Source organism: Micromys minutus, assembly GCF_963924665.1.
Source record: "Micromys minutus genome assembly, chromosome: 2".
Classification (NCBI taxonomy): Eukaryota; Metazoa; Chordata; class Mammalia; order Rodentia; family Muridae; genus Micromys; species Micromys minutus.
This window is the reverse complement of record NC_137971.1, coordinates 87698744-87720410: the sequence shown is the minus strand read 5'-3', so window position 1 is coordinate 87720410 and position 21667 is coordinate 87698744. Positions and strand designations below refer to the sequence as shown.

Here is a 21667-nt window from a genome sequence, read left to right as displayed (position 1 = left end):
AGAGGTAAGTTTTTTTAGATTTTAAGGTAAATCTGGCCTTTTATTTGACTTTTATCTTAGAGAATAATTTATTCTTTGACAATTATTCCAAACTCATAAGCGTTGGTGGATACACTCATCTTGTAGAATAGGCAATCAACTGGACCAATAATCAGCTTCTGTTTCTATATTCAAACCCCTGCGAATATACAGCTACTCTCCACTGTTAGACATTTCTTATCTAGCCACTGACGAATCTATAACCCAGCATGATCAATAGCAATACAGAAACTTAGTACTCAGGAAAATGAAGTCACTATTTTTAAAATGCTTTTCTTTTCTTGTAGAAATACTTGCTTTGCTTATTGACTAAAGGTTCTAGTATGAACAGCAGCAGATATTTTAGACAATCAGAAGGGATGATATCAAAAATCTTTAATTAAGAGTTCATATGATCCTGAGATGGATGAACGTGGATAACCTTAATATTTTATGTTGAGTATTTTTCTCCCCTTTATACTATGTAAAAAACAATGTGATTTTATTCTATCACACTCCACTTGGAAAATGCAGAATCTTTTCTAGTTTTTCAAGTTCTTATAAGAAAATTTACCTTGATGTAGCCTTACTTCACTAACAGACAATATGAATTTTATATTATGGAAACTCACCTTTTGTATATCATATAGCTGCTTTACATCCCAAATTTGCGTGTGCTCTCAACTTCACTGTGACTTTTTCAGGAATAGTAATTACTAAAATTTAGGTCAAATACTGCCTGTGTGAAGCCCATACCCTCATGCTAGAGTTCTTATACAGTCACCTAAGTATTCTCAAAGAAATATAAATCACAAAGTGCTTAATATTTGGAAAAGTAAGAACTATATATAAAACTCTACATCTTATCCTGGTGCTTAGTATCATCACTAAGGTTATCGGTTATTAGTACTTATCACACACAAAAGTGGTTGTGTATTTTAGGTCTTGTGATATTTACAATAGCCTTTACTATTTACATGTCTATATTTTAAAATCTTACTTATAAAACCACATAGTTATATTGTATTATATACAACTAAAAAGATAACAGACATACTATTAGAAGGAATACTACTAGCATTTGTTTAAAATTTTCAAGTTATATTTATATACAAATACATATGCATGCCTATATTGTTGACCAAAATTTTGTTAGATAGATGAGTTAATTAAAATGAGGTCATCTAATCATACACTCCTTCCTGTACTCTCTCCATCAAAGCATTGATCTGATAGCAGCTATACTGTTTCATGGCTTTCCTGGAGGATAAGAACCACACTGCAGTGACAGAGTTCATTTTACTGGGATTAACAGATGATCCAGTTCTTAAAGTCGTCCTCTTCACCATCATCCTGTGCATCTACCTGGTGACAGTGTCTGGGAACCTCAGCACCATCCTTCTCATCAGAGTCTCTTCCCAGCTCCATCATCCCATGTACTTTTTTCTCAGCCACTTGGCATCTGCTGACATAGGCTACTCATCGTCTGTCACACCCAATATGCTTGTCAATTTCCTGGTGGAGAAAAACACCATTACATACCTAGGATGTGGTACCCAACTTGGCTCAGGTGCTTTCTTTGGAACAGTAGAATGCTTTGTTCTAGCTGCAATGGCATATGATCGCTTTGTGGCAATCTGTAGCCCACTACTCTATCCAACCAAAATGTCAACACAGGTCTGTTTCCAGTTGCTTGTAGTAGCATACATAAGTGGTTTTCTTAATGCATCCTCATTCACCCTTTCATTCTTTTCTTTCTTCTTCTGTGGACCAAATACAATCAATCACTTTTTCTGTGATTTTACTCCTTTAGTTGAACTCTCTTGTTCTGATGACAGTGTCTTGATTATTCTTGCCACTATTTCTGTTGGTACTGTCATTGTGATCACAGTGTTTGTTATAACTGTCTCCTATATCTACATCCTCGTCACCATCCTGAAGATAAGCTCCACTGAAGGTCGACACAAGGCCTTCTCCACCTGCACCTCCCACCTCACTGCAGTCACTCTGTTCTATGGAACTGTCACATTCATCTATGTGATGCCCAAGTCCAACTACTCCACAGACCAGAACAAGGTGGTGTCTGTGTTCTACATGGTGGTGATCCCCATGTTGAACCCCCTCATCTACAGCCTGAGGAGTAATGAGATTAAGAGTGCTCTGAAGAGACAAATTGGAAGGAAAATATTTTCATAGAAATATCTGTTACATTGTCCGAGTTATTATAACAATAATATGGATATAGTAATAAAATTTGAGTTTCTGTGGTTGAAAAGTCTATTGATATATTATTAGCAAATGTGAAAGTTTGTAGTAAATATCAGTTCAATTTTCAGACTACAGAAGAAACAAAAGTGTCTTTGTAAATTACCTTCAATAAAATCAAATAATTATTTAATTAGCAGAATAAAATAGTTCATATAAAATATAATATGCTGAAAATATTTGACATCATTTTCCATTTTTTTTCAAATATTCTACAGTCAGCTTTGTTACAAATTACATCTTAATGGCCCCCAAGTCTTATGTGATTTTAAGGTCTGTTCTCTAGTGCTGTTGGGAAAGACTAGAATCACAAAGTATGAGTCTAGTGGGAAATCTTCTGTTTACCAGATACATTCCATAAAGGATATATTGGAACTCAGAATATTATTCCTCTTTATTGGCCATAATATGAGGGATTTTTTTCCACTATGTTTTCCTTTGATGATATACAACTGCAGGTATACATCAATGGAGTTCAATTCATAAAAGACAGAAACTTCATAGTGTGGTAAAAATTAACCTCTATATTCATTGCCAGTTCCCCACCAGACCTCTCAACACCCTGGGACCTCATGTCTCTCAAAGGTTAAGTGTGTCTTCTCTCACTGAAGCCAGAGCCAGCAGTCCACTGCTGTATGTGCTGGGGTACTCATATAAGCTGGTGTATGCTGCCTGGTTGGTGGCTCCGTGTCTGATATTAATAAAAGTAACATAAATGGTGTCTAGAGAGAGCTAAGTTATAACTTCAACAGTGAGCCTGTGAAGATGAAATGTTTAGAAAGACTTCATGGTCAAACCATTTATCCTCATGTGCATAAGTGAGCAGACCAGGCTATATCTCCTTTGAAATCTTAATGTCTTTAGGAAATGAAATCAACCTTCACAGGTGGGTGATGATCACGTTTATTCCTCTTTCCCCTCTACTTTAATTTTCCAGAAACAAATCCCACCTTCTTGCTGATAGAACCAAAGACACTGACTGATGTTTTTGCTCATTCACTTACATTTTTACACATTCCAGAATGTGGGCAATGATTCTTACATTTCAGATGCTAGTCTAGTACACTGGAAGTGGTCACAAATTAAAAACTAGCAACAGTGAAATTTAGAGTCACTCACATAGGATCTTGTCAATATAACTAATAGGTAAGTGATGTAGACTATCATAATTGATTGAGTACCACTGATAAAACAAATATCAGCAGAAACCAAGATCATGTGGTTAGATTGATATGCAAGGGGAAGGGTTGGCAGTGTAGTTCTCACTGAGAACCTAATACCTGAGAAAGGACTGAAGGATGTGAGGACACTCATGTTAACAAAACCAGTACCTATGTGAGACAGTGGTGCAAGTGTAATATTGCTTTTGTGCACACTGAGGCTTCTCTTGAAGTGATGGCATAGCTGTTCACTTGAATTAGTCCTATAATGTGCCCAACTGGAGCAAATAAAAATGTTAAGTATATCTTCCACATTAAATTATACCTTACAAAATAAGCATTTAATACACATTCCCAGACGGTGACAACTCAGGGAAGTATATTTAGATTTTAATTTATTATATTTTGTGTCAGTGAGGTGGCTTATCAGGGTAAAGTGCTTACCACAAAACACTGATGACTTGTGTTTATTTCATGGAACCCACACAAAAGTAGGAGAGGGAAAGTCTCCTGCCTCTACACATAACCCAACAGAAATCAATACACTTTTCTTTTCAATAACAGAATTGACAACTCATTTTAAAAAATGCTATAAAGTTGAGTTAAATTTTAGATGAGAAGAAGAATTAGAGAAGCAAGAATCATAAACTCAGACATATCTTTGGGGGAGATCTTATCGATAGAAATCACACATATTAGCAAATATAGAGAAACTATGGGAAAGTAACCCTTGCACAGATTACAGCCACTGTGGAAAATGGAATAGCAGTCCTTGAACTTGGCTCTAATAGTCAAGAACAAGCGCTACAACAGGACTAACTGAGTAATAAATAGATTGGTCTCCGTTTTTTCTGCCAAATAAAGTGAAAAATATTGACCCACTACATCGAAATCAGGGAAACTAAACAGAAAATCAATGACAGTGTGCAAGAAGACAAAGTCACTAGAATTTAAGATATAAAACTTAATCAACATACACAACATTCACAGAAAAGGTAAAGGACAGATGAAGTGTACACAGTAACATAAAATGTTAAGTTAAATCATATAGAGCTTCATAACTTAAAAGTTCATAATGCCAGCATTTGCATCAGGCTTTTCTTTGAGAACAGCATTTTCATTTTTGGTATTTATACTATATATTTGGTGGCTGTGAGGCAGAGGAGCAGCCTAGTTAAGACCCTCTAGAAGAAGGTTGAGATAGAATTTTGTCTGCTATTTTTCATGGTCAATACAATGTTATATTTTTTTAACTTTTTTTTAATTTGTTTTTGCTTTTTCTTTTTGTTTTGCTTTTATAATTTTTATTGGATATTCTACATATATACATATCAAATCTTATCCCCTTCCTACATTCCATTTGCCCTCTACCCTCCCCTTGCTTCCATGAAGATGCTCCCACTCCCAAACTCCCACTCCCACATCAGCACATTGGCATTCTCATACACTGAGAAAAGAAGCCTTCACTGGATCAAAGGCCTCTCCTCCCATTGGTGCCAAACAATGCTGTCCTCTCCTACATATGCAACTGGGAGCCATGGTTCTCTTCATGTGCACTCTTTGGTTAGTGTTTTAGTCTCTGAGAGCTCTGAGGGGTTTGGTCAGTTGATAGATATTCTTTCCATGGGGATGTAAACACTTTCAACTCCTTCAGTCCTTTCTCTAGCTCCTTCATTGGGGTCCCCTTGCTCAGCCTGATGGTTAGCTGCAAGCATCCTCATCTGAATGCATATGGCTCTGGCAGAGCCTCTGAGGAGAAATCCATTATCAGGCTCATGCCAGTAAACACTTCTTAGCATCAGCAATAGTAACTTGGTTTGGTAGTTACATATGGGATGGATTCCCAGATGAGGCAGTGTCTGGAAATCTTTTTTCGGGCCATGCTCCACTATTTGTCTCTGTATTTCCTCCCACAAGTATTTTGTTCCTCCTGTAAGAAGGACTGAAGCATCCACATATTAGTCTTCCTTTTACTTGAGCTTTATAAGGTCTGTAAATTTTTTTCTTGTGTATTCCAAGATTTTTGGCTAGTATCTGCTTATCATTAAGTACATACCATGTGAGTTCTTTTGTGCCTGGGTTATCTCATTTTGGATGGATGATATTTTCTAATTTCATCCATTTGCCTAAGAATTTCATGAAGTCATTGTTTTTAATAGCTGAATAGTACTCCACTGTGTAAATGTATGACATTTACTGTATCTATTCCTCAATTGAAGGACATCTAGGGTTTTTTTTCTATTTTAGTCATTCTGACTGGTGTGAGGTAGAATCTCAAGGTTGTTTTGATGTGAATTTCTCTGATGACAAGGGATGATGAGCATTTCTCTAGGTGTTTCTCGGCTCTTAAATATTTCTCAGTTGTAACTTCTAGGTTTAGTTCTGTCTCTATTTTTTTTATTGAAGAACATTATTTTAAAAAACAAAGATAAATGTATGTATTTTAAGCATTTTTCCATAAAAGCATATGAATACATTTTTGTCAGTACTTCATTTTTAAAGGTTTGATAGTGTGCATTAAAATCTTTCTAGTTACAATAAACATAAAGTACATGTAAAACAAGATGTAACCTGGAATTACTCAAAGTTTTCTTGGTGTGTTAAGATTAAGCATAATGTTTTTTTTTATTTTTGGCCTTAATTTTTATTGAACTTCATAGAGTCTGTAAGTTATTTCTGGGGTGTTCAGACCTTCTTGGGTTAGTATCCCATTACCAGTGACTGCATATTATGTCTGTTCTTTTGTGACTGGGTTTCTCACTCAGGATGTTATTCTCTAGAAGCATCAATTTTCTTAAGAATTTCATAAGGTCATTGTTTCAGATAGCTGAGTAGTACTCCATTGTGTAAATATACCAAAATTTTTGTATTGATTCATCTAATGAAGGATATCTGGGTTCTTTCCAGCTTCTGGCTATTATAGATAGGGCTGCTATGAACATTGTGATGCATGTGTCTTTGTTGTATGTTGGAGCTTCTCTGAGGTATATGCCCAGAAGTGCAAAACTGGGTCTTTGGGTAGTATTATGTTCAATTTTCTGAGGAATCGACAGACTGATTTCCAGAATGGTTATGCCAGTTTACAACCCCACCAACAGTGGAGAAGTGTTCTTCTTTCTCAGCATCCTTGCCAGCATCTGCTGTCATCTGAATTTTTGATCTTAGACATTCTGACTGGTGTGAGGTGGAATCTCAGGGTTGCTTTGATTTGCATTTCTCTAATGGATAATGATGTTGAGCACTTCCTTAGATGCTTCTCAGCCATTTGAAATTCTTCAATTGAGAACTTTTTGTTTAGATCTGTACCCCATTTTTAATAGGGTTGTTTGATTCTCTAGTGTCTAGTTTCTTGAGTTCTTTGTATAACTTGGATATTAGGCTTCTATATGATATGAGGTTGGTAAATATCTTCTCACACTCTGTTGGCTGCCATTTTGTTTTCTTGACAGTATCCTTAGCCTTACAGAAACTTTGCAATTTAATTAAGTTCCGTTTGTCAATATTTGACCATAGAGAACTAAGCATTGGTGTTCTGTTCAGAAAATTTCTCATGTGTCAATGTGTTCTAAGGTATTCCCTAATTTCTTTCTAATAGTTTCAGTGTACCTGGTTTAATGTGGAGATCTTTGATCCATTTGCACTTGAGCTTTGTACAAGGAGATATGAAAGGGTCTATTTTCATTCTTCTGCATGCTGAGTGCAAGTTGGACCAATACCATTTGTTAAAGAGGCTGTCCTTTTTTCATTGAATGTTTACAGCTCCTTTGTCAAAAATCAAGTGACCATATATGTGAGGGCTCATTTCTGGATCTTCTATTCTATTCCATTGATTCACGTGTCTAACTGTACAAGTACCATACAGTTTTTAGCACAATTGCCTTGTAATATACCTTGAGGTCAGGGATAGTGATTCCCGCAAATGTTTTCTTGTATTTGAGGATGGATTTCACTATTCTAGGTCTTTTGTTATACCCGATGAAATTGCACATTGCTCTTTCCAACTCTATGAAGAACTGGGTTGGAATTTTGATGGGGATTGATTTGAATCTGTAAACTGCTTTTGGTAAGATAGCCATATTTACAATATTGATACTTCCAATCCATGAACATGGGAGATCTTTCCATTTTCTGAGATCTTCAATGATTTCCTTCTTTAGAGATTTGAAGTTCTTGTCATACAGGTTCTTCACTGGCTTAGATAGAGTCACACCGCAGTATGTTATATTGTTTGTGACTATTATTAAGGGTATCTTTTCCCTAATTTCTTTATCTGCATGTTTCTCCTTTGAGTAGAGAAAGGCTACTGATTTGTTTGAATTAATTTTATATCCAGACACTTTGCTGAACTTGTTTATCAGCTGTAGAAGTTCTCTGGTGGAATTTTCTGGGTCACTTAAATATACTATCATGTCATCTGCAAATAGTGATGCTTTTACTTCTTCCTTTCCAATTTGTATTTCTTTGATTTTCATTTGCTGTCTAATTGTTCCAGCCAGGACTTTCAGTACTATGTTGAATAGGGAGGCTGAGAGTGGGCAGCCTTTTCGAGTCCCTGATTTTAGTGGAATTGATTCGAGTTTCCCAATGTTAAGTTTGATGTTGTCTGTTGGTTTGCTGTATATTGCTTTTATTATGTTTAGGTATAGACCTTGGATACTTGTTCTTTCCAAGACTTTTAACATGAAGGGGTATTGAATTTTGTCAAATACTTTCTCAGCATCTAATGATCTTACCATGTGTTTTTTTTCTTTGAGTTTGTTTATATGGTGGATTACTTTGATGTATTTCAGTATATTAAACCATCCCTGTATCCCAGGGATTAAGCCTACTTGATCATGGTGAATGATGGTTTTGATGTGTTCTTAGATTTGGTTTGCAAGGATTTTTTTTGAATATTTTTGCATCAATGTTCATAAGTGAGATTGGTCTGAAGTTCCCTTTCCTTGTACGGTCTTTGTTTTAGGAATGAGGGTTATTTTGGCCTCAAAAAATGAGTTAGGTAGTGTTTCATCTAATGCTATTTTGTGGAATAGTTTGGAGAGTATTGATATTAGGTCATCAATAAATGTCTGATAAAATTCTGCACTGAACCCATCTGGACCAGGGCTTTTTTTTGGGGGGGGGAGAGGCTTTTGATGACTGCTTCTATTTCTTTAGGTGTTACGGGATTATTTAGATGGTTTATCTGGTCCTGGTTGAATTTTAGTACCTGGTATCTGTCTAGGAATTCATCCATTTCTTTCAGATTTTCCAGCTTTGTTGAGTATAGACTTTTGTAGTAAGATCTGCTGATTTCTTGAATTTCCTCATTTTCAGTTATTATGTCTTTACTTTCATTTCTGATTTTGTTAATTTGGATACTCTCTCGTTGCCCTCTAGTTAGTCTGGCTAAGGGTTTATCAATCTTGTTAACTATCTCAGAGAACCAGCTCTGGGTTTTGTTGATTCTCTGAATGGTTCTTTTGTTTTTCTTTGGTAAATTTCTGCTCTGAGTTTGATTATTTCTTGACGTCTACTCTTCTTGGGTATATCTGCTTCCTTTTGTTCTAGACCTTTCAATGTGCTGTCAAGTTGCTAGTATATGCTCTCTCCTGTTTCTCTTTGGAAGCACTCAAAACTATGAATTTTCCTCTCAGTGCTGCTTTCATTGCATCCCACAGGTTTTGGTATGTTGTGTTTTCATTTCATTAAATCTAGAAAATCCCTAATTACTTTCTTTATTTCTTCTTTGACCCTGCTATCATTTAATAGAGCATTGTTTAGTTTCTATGTGCATATGGGCTTTTTGTTGTCTTTGTTGTTATTAACGATCAGCCTTAGATCATGGTGATCCAATAGGGTGCATGGGAGTATTTCAATCTTCTTATATCTATTGAGGCTTGTTTTGTGACCGATTTTATGATCAATTTTGGAGAAGGTGCCATGAGGTGCTGAGAAGAAGGTGTATTCTTTTCTTTTAGGATCATATGTTCTGTATATATCTATTAATTCCAGTTGGATCATAACCTCTGCTAGTTTTACTGTGTCCATGTTCATTTTCTATTCCATGATCTGTCCATTGGTAGGAGTGGGGTGTTGAGGTCTCCCACTATTATTGTGTGGAGTGCAATGTATTTTTTTTTTTTTTTTTAGCTTTAGTAGGGTTTCTTTTATGAATATGGTTGCTTTTGTATTTGGAGCATATATGTTAAGGATAGAGAGTTCCTCCTGATAAACATTCCATGTAATGAGTAAAAAGTGTCCTTCTTTATCTTTTTATAACTTTTAGTTGAAAACCCACTTTATTTGATATTAGAATAGCCACTCCAGCTTTCCTCTTGGGGCTGTTTTCTTGGAAGGTTTGTTCCCAACTTTTTACTCTGAAATAGTGTCTGTCTTTGTCTCTGAGATGAGTTTACTGTATGCAACAAAATGCTGGGTTTTGTTATTCTAAGCAGTCTGATAGCGTATATCTTTTTATTGGGGAATTTAGTCCATTTATGTTAACAAATATTAAGAAATACTGTTTGCTGTTTTCTGCTATTTTTGCCTTTGGGGAAGAATTGTACCTGTCTGTCTTTCTTCTTTTGGTTTTCTTGCTGAGGTATTTTTTTTTTTGTTTTTGTTTTTACTAGGATGTAGTTTTCCTTCTTGTATTGGGTTTTCCACCTTATAATTCGTTGTAGTGCTGGGTTTGTGGTCAGATTTTGTGTAAATTCAATTTTGTCCTGGAATATCTTGGTCTCTCCATCTATGGTGATTGAGAGTTTTGCTGGGTATAGCAGTTTGGGCTGACACTTGTGTTCTCTTAGGGTCTGCATGACGTCTGTCTATGATCTTCTATCTTTCATAGTATCTGTTGAAATCAGGTGCGATTCTGATTGGTCTGCCTTTATATGTTACCTGACCTTTTTCCCTTACTGCTTTTAGTACTCTTTTTTGCTTTGAGCACTTGGCATTTTGACTATTATATGTTGGGAAGAATTTCTTTTCTGGTCCCCTCTATTTGGAGTTCTGTAGGCTTCTTTTATGCTCATGTTCATCTCATTCATTTTCTTCTACAATTTTGTTGAAGATAATAACTGTGCCTCTTAGTTGATATTTTTTGCCCTCTTCTATTCCTATTATCCTTAGGTTTGGTCTTCTCATTGTGTCCTGGATCTCCTGAACATTTTGAGTTAGGAGCTTTTTGTTTTTTGCATCTTCTCTGACTGTTTTGTCTATGTTTTCAATGTTGTCTTTGGTCCCAGAGATTCTCTCTTCCATCTCATGTAGTCTGTTGGAGATACATGTATCTGTGACTCCTTATGTCTCTTTTTGGTTTTTGACCTCTAAGGTTGTCTCTTTTAGTGTTTTCTTTATTGTTTCCATTTCCATTTTCAAGTCCTTCTTCCATTCCTTCATCTCTTTGGTTCTGTTTTCCTCTAGTTCTTTGAGTTTTTTGAGTATTTTTCTTGTTTCCTCTTTAAAAGCTTCTATTTTTTTATGCTTTTCCTCCTGTTCTTGTTTAAAGATCTCTATCATTGTTTTGAGGTATGATTTCAGGTCTGAGTCTTCTTTTTCTGTAGTGTTTGGCATTCTGCTGTTTGCTGTGATGGAGAGCTGGGTTCTGGTGTTGCCAGGTTGTCTATGTTTCCCTGGGGTACTTTCTTTCACTTTCCTCTTGCCATCTTGTTGTCTGTGATTATGCGTGGTCTTGTTGTCAGTGATTGGTTCTCTTCTCTCCCATGTATCTGGACTGTGTCCCTGGCTCTCTGCTGTTTCTGGGGGCTGATGGCCTGAGTGCCTGTTCTGCATGCATGGGCTGTCCAGTGGAAACAGAGACCCTAAGGCAGGGTTCCTGCTCCCCTGAGACAATCAGGGTAGATGTACTTTCTGAGCACTCAGCACAAACCTCTCTGCTCCCTGGCTACTTGGCGTGCTGTCTCACTAGGCCTGTGTCCCTGGATCTCCGCTGTTCCTAGTGACAGATGTCTTGAGTGCCTGTTCTGCATGCATGGGCCACTGGGTGAAAACAGACACCCTAAGGCAGTATTCCTGCTCCCCTGAACCAATCAGGTGGGGGCGCACTTTCCAAGTGTCGGCACAGACCTCTCTGTTCTCTGGCTACTTGGAGTGTAGTCTCACCAGGCCTATGTCCCTGGATCTCCGTTGTTCCTTCTGTCTCCATTTTTTAAATGGGTTATTTTATTCTCTGGAGTCTAACCTCTTGAGTTCTTTGTATATGTTGGATATTAGCCCTTATCAGATGTAGGATTGGTAAAGATCTCTTCCCAATCTGTTGGTTACCATTTCATCCTATTGACAGTGCCTTTTGCCTTACAGAAGCTTTGCAATTTTATGAGGTCCCATTTGTTGATTATTGATCTTGGAGCACAAGCCATTGATGTTCTGTTCAGGAAATTTCCCCTGTGTCCATGTGTTCCAGGCTCTTCCTCACTTTCTCTTCTATTAGTCTCAGTGTACCTGGCTTGGTGTGGAAGTCCTCATTTGTCCTTATATACTTCTAATTATTACCAAATAAATTTAGCCAATTCTCAAATCAAAATAACAGTGTTCAGATTAACTCCTTGGCATTTGTTTTCATGTGTAGTAAGTGTCTTTTACACCTGAGATAATGGTCCCTGGGGTGGGGGTTGATTCATATGTGAATCCTGAGATAGTTCAGAAAATTATTCTCAATGGTAACAGAATGATTGTTGGGAGATAGTAAGAGCACTATAAAGTCAAGTTACAATTATTGTGACTTTCTTACTTTAAAATGAATTCTTATTTCAAAAGGTGAGTGTCCTGGCTTCCTTCTATCATTGAAAAATACTTTGCTATTAAAATGTGCATAATTATACACACATATATGTATGTTGTGTTTGAGAAATAAGACTTGTATGATTGAGAAAAAATAACTGAATCAAATTACATTTTAAGTCAAATTTCTGTGAATAATTATGTATAGAAATAATTTCTCAAATTTTTCTTATTTATCCAAATACTTACTTAGAAGAAGAGAAACCCACAAGATCTCTAGTGGCACATAAGCTTAGCACTCAAGAAAATAAAATGCTGATAAATTCATTAGCATTGCCACTGGTTAGTGTTTTCATAACAAATGTCTCATGAAAATACATACTTTGTTTTCTGACTAAATACTGACTAAATGCTCTATCATCATAGACTCTAGACACCATAAACAAATTCAAAACTATAGGGCTGAAAACTCTCAAGACATGGGAATCAGCCTGATCCTAGCTGGGATCTTAGATAAACATAAGATTTTGGTTAAATATTTGCACCTTGTCCTCTATAGACAATCACATTTCATTTCATTGTGTTTAGCTAGAAAAAAAAAATCATTGCATGAGGAGAGGATTTGGTGAGTATATGAATCAACAAATACTAATATTATTAGAAATAGTATTCACATATTTGTAAGCGATTAGACTGGTAGAGAAAATGACTTGATAAAGTAGTGGTTTAATTAGCAAGAGTTTAATAATTTTAGATATGGTCCTCACATTCAGAATTTTAGTGTGAATTCTTTTTCCCCATCCCACCCTCAGTTTCTGTAAGAAATTTTAGCTCTAGTTATAAATGTTAATCCTAAAACAATCAGGTAGCCAACAGGCTTCAGGACCCCTTTCTCTAACTAAGAATTCTTGTTTCAAAAGCTACCCTGTTGCCTCTCTCAAATTAGCACATGCTCTTCACCGTATTGGCACTTTTCAAACACAAGGTAATAAGAGCAGACAGAATTCACTCAGGCTGTGGTTCATATCTTCACACTCATGCTTCTAATGTCACACTAAGTTACCTAACAATCTCATATCACACATTCCATCAACTTTTAATTTGAACTAAATTGGGACTTAATATTATTCCATAGAAATGACACTGAGCATCTTATAATGTATTGAATATAGCAAAAGTCACTAAATAATTTTACATTTGTGACTTTTAATCTTTTTTTGCACATGTGATACTTTTTGTTATTTTCATCAGTCTCACAGTTTACATACATAGTTCAAATAAAATTATGTGACTTTTACTATAAACATATATTAAAGATACATTATTTAAAAGAAATTCCAGCATTCCATTCTAAAATGGATTAAATAGTCAATGTAATGAGTATACCTGGGTGTTCGATGAACTACCCCAAATATGTTTTAAATAATGCATTTATTTGTAATAATTTCTGTGTGTTACTGGAAATGCATCCACATGTTTACAAATCTGCTCCTATACTGTCTTCATCCCACCCATGATCCAGCCTCAGCTGCACTGTCCCATGGCTTTCTTGGAGGATGGGAACCACACTACAGTGACAGAGTTCATTTTATTGGGTTTAACAGATGATCCAGTTCTTAGAATCGTTCTCTTCACCATCATCCTGTGCATCTACCTGGTGACAGTGTTTGGGAACCTCAGCACCATCCTTCTCATCAGAGTCTCTTCCCAGCTCCATCACCCTATGTACTTTTTCCTTAGTCACTTGGCATCTGTTGACATAGGCATTTCATCATCTGTCACACCCAACATGCTTGTCAACTTCCTGCTGGAGAGAAACACAATAACTTACCTTGGATGTGCCATCCAGCTTAGCTCAGCTGCTTTCTTTGGATCAACTGAATCATTTCTTCTGGCTGCCATGGCTTATGATCGCTTCATGGCAATCTGCAACCCACTGCTTTATTCAACCAAAATGTCCACACAAGTCTGTATCCAATTACTTATAGGATCTTATGTAGGAGGATTTCTTAATGCTTCATCTTTTATATTTTCCTTCTTTTCTTTTCTCTTCTGTGGACCAAATATAGTTAATCACTTTTTCTGTGATTTTCCTCCTTTAGTTGAACTCTCCTGTTCTGATAACAGTGTCCTCCTAATTCTTGATTCATTTTCTGCTGGATCCATCATTGTGATCACAGTATTTGTCATAGCCATTTCCTATGCCTACATCCTTATCACCATCCTGAAGATGCACTCTACTGAGGGCCGCCACAAGGCCTTCTCCACCTGCACCTCCCATCTCACTGCAGTCACTGTGTTCTATGGGACTGTGACATTTATTTATGTGATGCCAAAGTCTAGCTACTCCACAGACCAGAACAAGGTGTTGTCTGTGTTTTACATGGTAGCAATACCCATGTTGAACCCCCTCATCTACAGTCTTAGGAATAATGAAATTAAGACTGCTCTGAAGAAACAGCTTAGTAAAAATACATTTTCTTAGTGTTGTCTGCTAATCAGTTTGTCACATGATGTATAGTAATGATATACCATAGACACTGTGTTAAAAGGAAGCTGAAATATGTTATGGTATATAACCAGACTTGAAGTTTGGTAGAAAATGTGCCAGGTGAGTATTCATATTTCATATAGTAAATTATATACTCATAGTAAGTAATACATTTCAATAAAAACAAAATTTCCAAACAAAATTCAGATGTTAAAATTATTATTTCAATTTTACTCATATTTTAAAGTAATTCTCTGCTGTTATTGACTTCATAAAATTTTAAGTCTATATACATTTTTAGTAACAGCTACCCTTTGGTGTATATACTTACTATAGTTAGAACCAAGCACATTAGAGAGCAGATGACAAAGTAACACAGGCAATAAGTATTGGAGATGTATTTTATTGTGGTTGTATCATTTGGATGAGTCTTTCATAGTTAAAGACATTAGAGAAGATATATATACTCTAATTATCTCTCTGTTTCTCCTTGTATGTGAATTTCATATAAATGTGTCAAGAGAGATTTTATATATTAATATTTGTCTGTATATACATCTATATGCATGCATGTGTCTATATGTGTTTATTGGCTTGTTTCTCCAGATTAGCCTGACTAATAGCACTGCTCACTAAGATTTTATTTCTATGGCTGAAACTCTAAACCAGTTTATGTATACCATAAACAACTAAAAATCTAAATAAATTATATTCTTTTGTAAGTGTCAATTTTTTGGATTGTATTGTTTTCTTGACTGTTGAATTTTCAATTCTTTGTATATAATGGTTACTAATCCTCTATCAGATATGTTGAAAAATTTTTATCCTACTTTCTGGGTTTTCTCTGCACTAGCCTGATGGTTCCTTTACTATGCAGAACATTTTAACTTTATGAGGACCTACTTGTCAATTATTGACATTAATTCATGAGCAAATGGATTTCTTTCTGAAAAGCATTCTCTTGAATTTATGTCTTGCAGAATACTCTCAATGTTTTCTTCTAATATTTTCAGAAGATTAGGGTTCACTTTGAGGATTTTTTTTCCATTTGGAGTTGATTTTTGCCCAGGTGATAAATATAGGTCTAATGTTATTCTTCTTCATAAGGACATCCGTTTTCCAAGCACCATTTGCTCACTTTTAAAATCTTTTTACCTCATAAAGTTAAGAAAATTCTGCACATCAAAGAAACTATAAGTCAAGCACAGAGAAAGCATGAGAAAATATTTGTCATCTCTAAATCTGAGAAAAAAAAATTAATAGCCAGATGTTTCATCTAAGTAGTTAAAATGTTTCTTTCTCTAGACTAATTTTCACATATTTCTAGGACTTTACTAAACTTAAATAGTAAACCTTAATAAATGAATAAAAAGTTAATTAATGGAAAAACGCTTTTTCTGTCTACAATCTTGATTTTAGAGATTGTAAACATGTTATAGAACATGTAAACAGTCTCTACAGACTAAGAAAACAGTCACGGTCACAGACATTTGCCATCCATTAAGGACCTCTCCATGAGGAAGAGAATGGTCAGCCTTGTAGATCCTTACTTGAGGACAATCATTTTTTTATATGTTGCTTTGAGTAAGCTCTTTTCTTCCTAAATATAGAGGCTTCCACCTCTAAACTTTCATGATAGATTGTATTCAATCTACTAACTTCTTTAAAGGTTTATGAGAGTTGGGCTAGATAATTTTTGTGCTAATTATTTTTATTAAGAAATGAACTGCTTAGGTGCCTTGGGACTGAAGGGATAGTACAGAGGAGAATCTCTTTATTTTCATGTTTTTATTTATAGAAGAAAATGTGGAGCTTCCCAATAAGAACCCCAGATAGACCCAGACAACAAAGCCTGAGATTCCTAAAGAAAAAAATGGTAAGACGGTGACCTTAGAGAGCATAAACTCCTTGGACAACACTTGTCATAATTCATACAAGCACAAATGATGAAATAACACCCTTCTTGTGGGGCAATTGATGCTGAAGGGTACCTTGATTCTTGGTTGAGATAAGTGATGCTTTGGGGACCCTAAGAGACAGCAGGAGCTTCCTAGTCTCCCAGGATATCAGCTCCCTCTCATGCAACTACAGCCCCCCCACAACTCCCTGTAGAAAGGTTTGAGGAAGTCTTGCCCCAAGTTCCTCCTCCAGGTAGGCTCAGAACAGAACAGCCATTCCCCAAGTCTCTCCTCCATAGGTGACCATGTGTTGAGTAGATTCTAGACAACAACAGATCCACACCCCAAAATATGTAGATGAGGTATTCCCAAGCCTCAGGCCAAGCCAATAGGAAGCACCTGTTGTCAGACTCTGAATCAACACAAAACTGTATATATGAGGCCTTTCCAAAATTAAAGGTGTGCAGAATTACTCCATCCTCTGAGAGCTTCTATCATAAAAGCTGTAACAGCACTGCTTGGGAAGAAATCTGTTCTTCTGAAGCTTCTTGCACACACACTCCACCCCTGCTGGCTCAGCCCAGCCCTTTGTCCTGCAAATCAGCAGAGACCGAGGAGAGGCAGCATCAGCAGTGGAGGCAGCAGAATCAGTTTACCCCTCCCTTCTGAGCTCTTTCCCCTTCACCTGAACCCACTCACCTAGCCAGACCTAGAAGCTGAGGTGGCCAGAAGCTGTTCCCCATCTCTTTCCTCTCCATGTTGGTTTTTGGTCAGAGTTTTAACACACAACAAATGTTGCTACAAAAAGAGAGAGCAATGACATCAAGCAGTCAACATATTATAGCATGAAAATATCCCAACATTAGTAATATATCATATATATTATATATAACAATATACATTTGCATATAATTTCTAGTTACACGGTGAACAGAAGAAGCAGTAAGTTAATAGCTTTCTAATGAAAGGTAGTAGAAACATTCATAGAGGCCACACTGAGATGACCCCCTAGGACCTGGTAGTTACAAATTCATAAGGCCATGTACAACTTTTTATTAAAGAAGCACAGAGAAAGTTATATCCAGATAAAAATTGGTTAGCTTTTAGAAAAGTCTATTTTGACTTACAGTTCCAGAAGAATAAAAATCTATGATAAAAGAGTGAAGTCACAACAGCTATAACTGGATGTCGTGAGTTTTACATTTTGAATTTAACACCCACATCATTCCATCTCATACCAAGGCTCCCAAACTGTGCTACCAACTGGAGACCATATATTCAAATTTCTGAGAGTATGGGCGATATTTCATCCAAACCACCTTAGTTTCCTTCACTAGACAACAAAATGGTCAGCAAATTGCCTGGAAGTTTAAATATACCACAGGGATTTGTGCAAAATCAGCATTCAGTAAATGCTCACTGAATAAACACTTATGCAAAAGCAAATGCAGATTAAAGACAAAGTACTGTCTGTTCTACACTAACACCTGAATTCCTATTGGATGTTTCAAGGTGTGGGAAAAAATAGTCATACACAATGCCATTTCCACTTCATTGTAGCATCTCCCAGGTTACAGGGGTTGGGGGAGTCAGTTTTATCACATTATCCTCAAACCCTTACTCTTCCTCTAAATCCACTCTATGTCCCTTCCCCGGCATCTTCATTTTCCCTCTGTATTCCTTCTGTGTCAGAAAACATGTGTGCTTTCATCTCATTTTCTAAGATACTCTGTAGGCATAAAATGCTTCATACTATGATTTCATAAGCATGAACTCTGAATAAAATTCCCCATACACACAAAAAATGCATAATAGTGCTATCACTCTATTTTTAAGCATTTTTCTGTTATCAGTATGGGGATTTATCTTTTTCTGGGATCGCTATGGAGCCCAACAGGCTCGGGACCCATCTCTTCCACTCCAGATAAAATTATTAAAATTAAAGACAGACAAATATTGAAGTATCTAAAGACAAAGAACTCATCATTTAGAGAGTAAAACTGATCTGAAGGATGGTTTCATGAAGATAAACATGAAGTCATATTGTGGGATACAGAAGACATATGTTGTGAGAGATAAAAGAGATAATTAAGAATAGAATAAGATCCCTATAGTTTTAATTGGCAGCATAAACATCTCATGACGGTAAACATGGTCTGGGGCTTGACTTTACTCCTATTCTCTGTCACTACACTTGTTGTGACATTATACTAAGGTGTGAAGTACACAAAATCTCTGTGGTATAATCTGCTACTGTTCTGTGTGATTTTCCCACACAATAAATTTAAAAAATAAGGATAATAACATTTAAGAATGTGTGAAATGTACTTTTTTCCCAGAAATCTTTTAACTGTGAGTTAAAAGTACTTCCACTGAACTGTGTTCTTGTGCATTCATGACATTTCCAAAAATGCTGGAAGGACGTTAATCAATCCTTGAAGTTTTCATGAAGCTAATGCACAAAAAGATTAGTTGATAGATGCTAATATTTAACACGTATTTTTATAAATATGAGTATATTCATTTTTTTAGTCCTGATGGATTTTCAGTGGAATTTTAACAAGTGAGGTAGATACTCAAGGGATTATTTCCCATAAGAAACCATTTCTTATAAAACACAACCTTGGTTTACATTAGCAATTCTTTGTTGTTTGTCCCGGAGGCTGAACCACGCATAGGTAATAATTTTTCTTTTCTTTTGATACAGAAATTTTTGTTCATCATTTTAATAATTTAAATTATAAACACATTTTAAAAACACAATAATTAGTTCCACATTTGCTTGTTTCTATAGTTAACAACATGGCATAATATATACTATTATGTTCAAATTAAAATATCACAACATGGCATGTTTTAAAATGAAGCAGTGATAAATATTGTATAGTGCATATAACTTATCCAAGGTCCCATTTTAATTGTTAGCTAATTGTTAGTGACAAAGTCAGATCCTTATCTTTGATTTGTGTTGTTAAACCAGTCATGAAATTTTTATATAACATATTGTGTCTATGCCATATAATGATTATTTCAGCTTTGATACTGTTATGTAAATATGTTTTCTTTAAAAGGTTAAGTTTCACTGATAAATTTTATATGTCTACCCTGCAAAAGAAAATACAGCAAAGCTCAGACACATGAATATACAGTGTTCATAATGTAGCTTTCTATTTTTTAGTCAGTTCACATATACTGTTATTAAAAGGTAGTAATATTTATGCACACATACATAACATGGATGATGGGATATTTGGGAACCGGAAGGGGACTGATGTGAAGTGAATACATAACTAGGAGAGGGAAATGGAGGAGAGTGTGGTTAAAGCAGATGAGATTATTGGATAAAACTGCCACAAAATCTATGGTTTGGTGCAGTGAAAATAAACTGATCATTTTAAACAAACTGAAGATGTAATGGTGCAATATCATAGTACACAGTCTTCAAAACCAGTGTGTGGGGGGGGGGGCACGTGTGTGTGTGTGTGTGTGTGTGTGTGTGTTTTACTTTGTGTGTGAGAGTGTGTAGATGACGTTTTCTTCACTGAATCCTTGAAAAAAAAATTGAGTTGTTCAGATTCAGTTGCTTTTTATTCTTCACTGTAATGTAAACTAACAACATGAAGCATGAATAATGTGCTACACAGAGAAAAAACCAATTTTTACTTTACATGAACTAATTAATGTTTACTATTTTGGTATCTATATAAGATAGAACAGGAAATACTCCTCCTAAAATTTATACATAATATCTATATTTCTGTCATTTACATTATATAGCTGCTGCAAAAGTAAGTGGCAATACTGTATTCTAATCTAATACTAGACTGTGTTTCTTTCAGAGGCAGTATTCCTATCATACATGGAACCTGGAAACTACACAGTGGTAACAGAGTTGATTCTTTTGGGGTTTACAGAGGATGCTACAGTCCGTGCCATTTTATTTATTGTGTTTCTAATAATCTACTCTGTCACCTTAATGGGCAATGTGAGCATAATCATGTTAATCAGAACCAGCCCTCAGCTTCATACTCCCATGTACCTTTTCCTCAGCCACTTGGCATTTGTAGACATTGGGTACTCCTCATCAGTCACACCCATCATGCTGAGGGGCTTTCTCAGGAAAGAAACATTTATCCTCGTGGCTGGCTGTGTGGCTCAACTCTGTTCTGTAGTAACATTTGGGTCAGCTGAGTGCTTCCTGCTGGCTGCCATGGCCTATGACCGCTATGTGGCCATCTGCTCACCCCTCCTCTATACCACTCAGATGTCCTCCACTGTCTGTATTCTCCTAGTGGGAGCTTCCTACCTAGGTGGATGTATAAATGCTTGGACATTTACTGGCTGTTTATTAAATCTGTCCTTTTGTAGACCAAATAAGGTTAATCACTTTTTCTGTGACTATTCACCACTTTTGAAGATCTCGTGTTATCATGACTTTTCTTCAGAAGTCATTCCAGCAATCTCTTCGGGCTCCATCATTGTGGTCACTGTGTTTATCATTGCATTGTCTTATGTCTACATCCTTGTGTCAATCCTGAAGATGCGCTCCACTGAGGGCCGACAAAAGGCCTTCTCCACCTGCACCTCCCACCTCACTGCAGTCACTCTGTTTTATGGGACCATCACATTCATTTATGTGATGCCCAAATCCAGTTACTCCACAGACCAGAACAAGGTGGTGTCTGTATTCTACACAGTGGTGATCCCCATGTTAAACCCCCTCATCTACAGCCTTAGAAACAAGGATGTTAAAGAGGCCATGAAAAAACTGATGGCTAACACTCACTGGTAGACATAATATCTGCAATTTTAAACAGTGTAATAAGCTCTGACTTTCAAACAAATGAACAGTATACTATAAATAATTAAAACTGTATTTATTATGTTTGAGACATAAGATTTATCATCTTACTATCAATAACTGCATCATAAAAACAGTAAATTCACTAATGTGGTAAAATTTATCAAATTCTCATTGTTTTATTCTTTCATAGGCCACCATCTTCTGAGTCTATAAGCACAAGCCTCTCATATAAATTCTGTTTCATTTGAATGCAACTTTTTTTTCTCTTACAACTTTATTTTAAAAAGAGGGATACATGTACAGATTT

At 36.0% G+C, this 21667-nt stretch overlaps 3 protein-coding genes across 3 annotated transcripts; all 3 read left to right on the top strand.

Moving 5' to 3' along the window:
* Positions 1–1269: 1269 nt before the first annotated feature.
* LOC308417182 (olfactory receptor 5P76-like) lies at positions 1270–2214 on the top strand (the record flags this gene model as incomplete). Its single annotated transcript, XM_080912338.1, has 1 exon — positions 1270–2214. One exon carries the CDS (start codon positions 1270–1272, stop codon positions 2212–2214), a length of 945 nt encoding a protein of 314 aa, XP_080768464.1.
* Positions 2215–13707: 11493 nt separating this feature from the next.
* Positions 13708–14652, top strand: LOC308417181 (olfactory receptor 5P79; the record flags this gene model as incomplete). The annotated part of the gene is made up of 1 exon (XM_080912337.1): positions 13708–14652. One exon carries the CDS (start codon positions 13708–13710, stop codon positions 14650–14652), a length of 945 nt encoding a protein of 314 aa, XP_080768463.1.
* Positions 14653–20415: 5763 nt separating this feature from the next.
* LOC308417197 (olfactory receptor 5P80) lies at positions 20416–21348 on the top strand (the record flags this gene model as incomplete). The annotated part of the gene is made up of 1 exon (XM_080912352.1): positions 20416–21348. The coding sequence occupies one exon, from the start codon at positions 20416–20418 to the stop codon at positions 21346–21348; it is 933 nt and encodes a 310-aa protein (XP_080768478.1).
* Between the last annotated feature and the right edge of the window lie 319 nt (positions 21349–21667).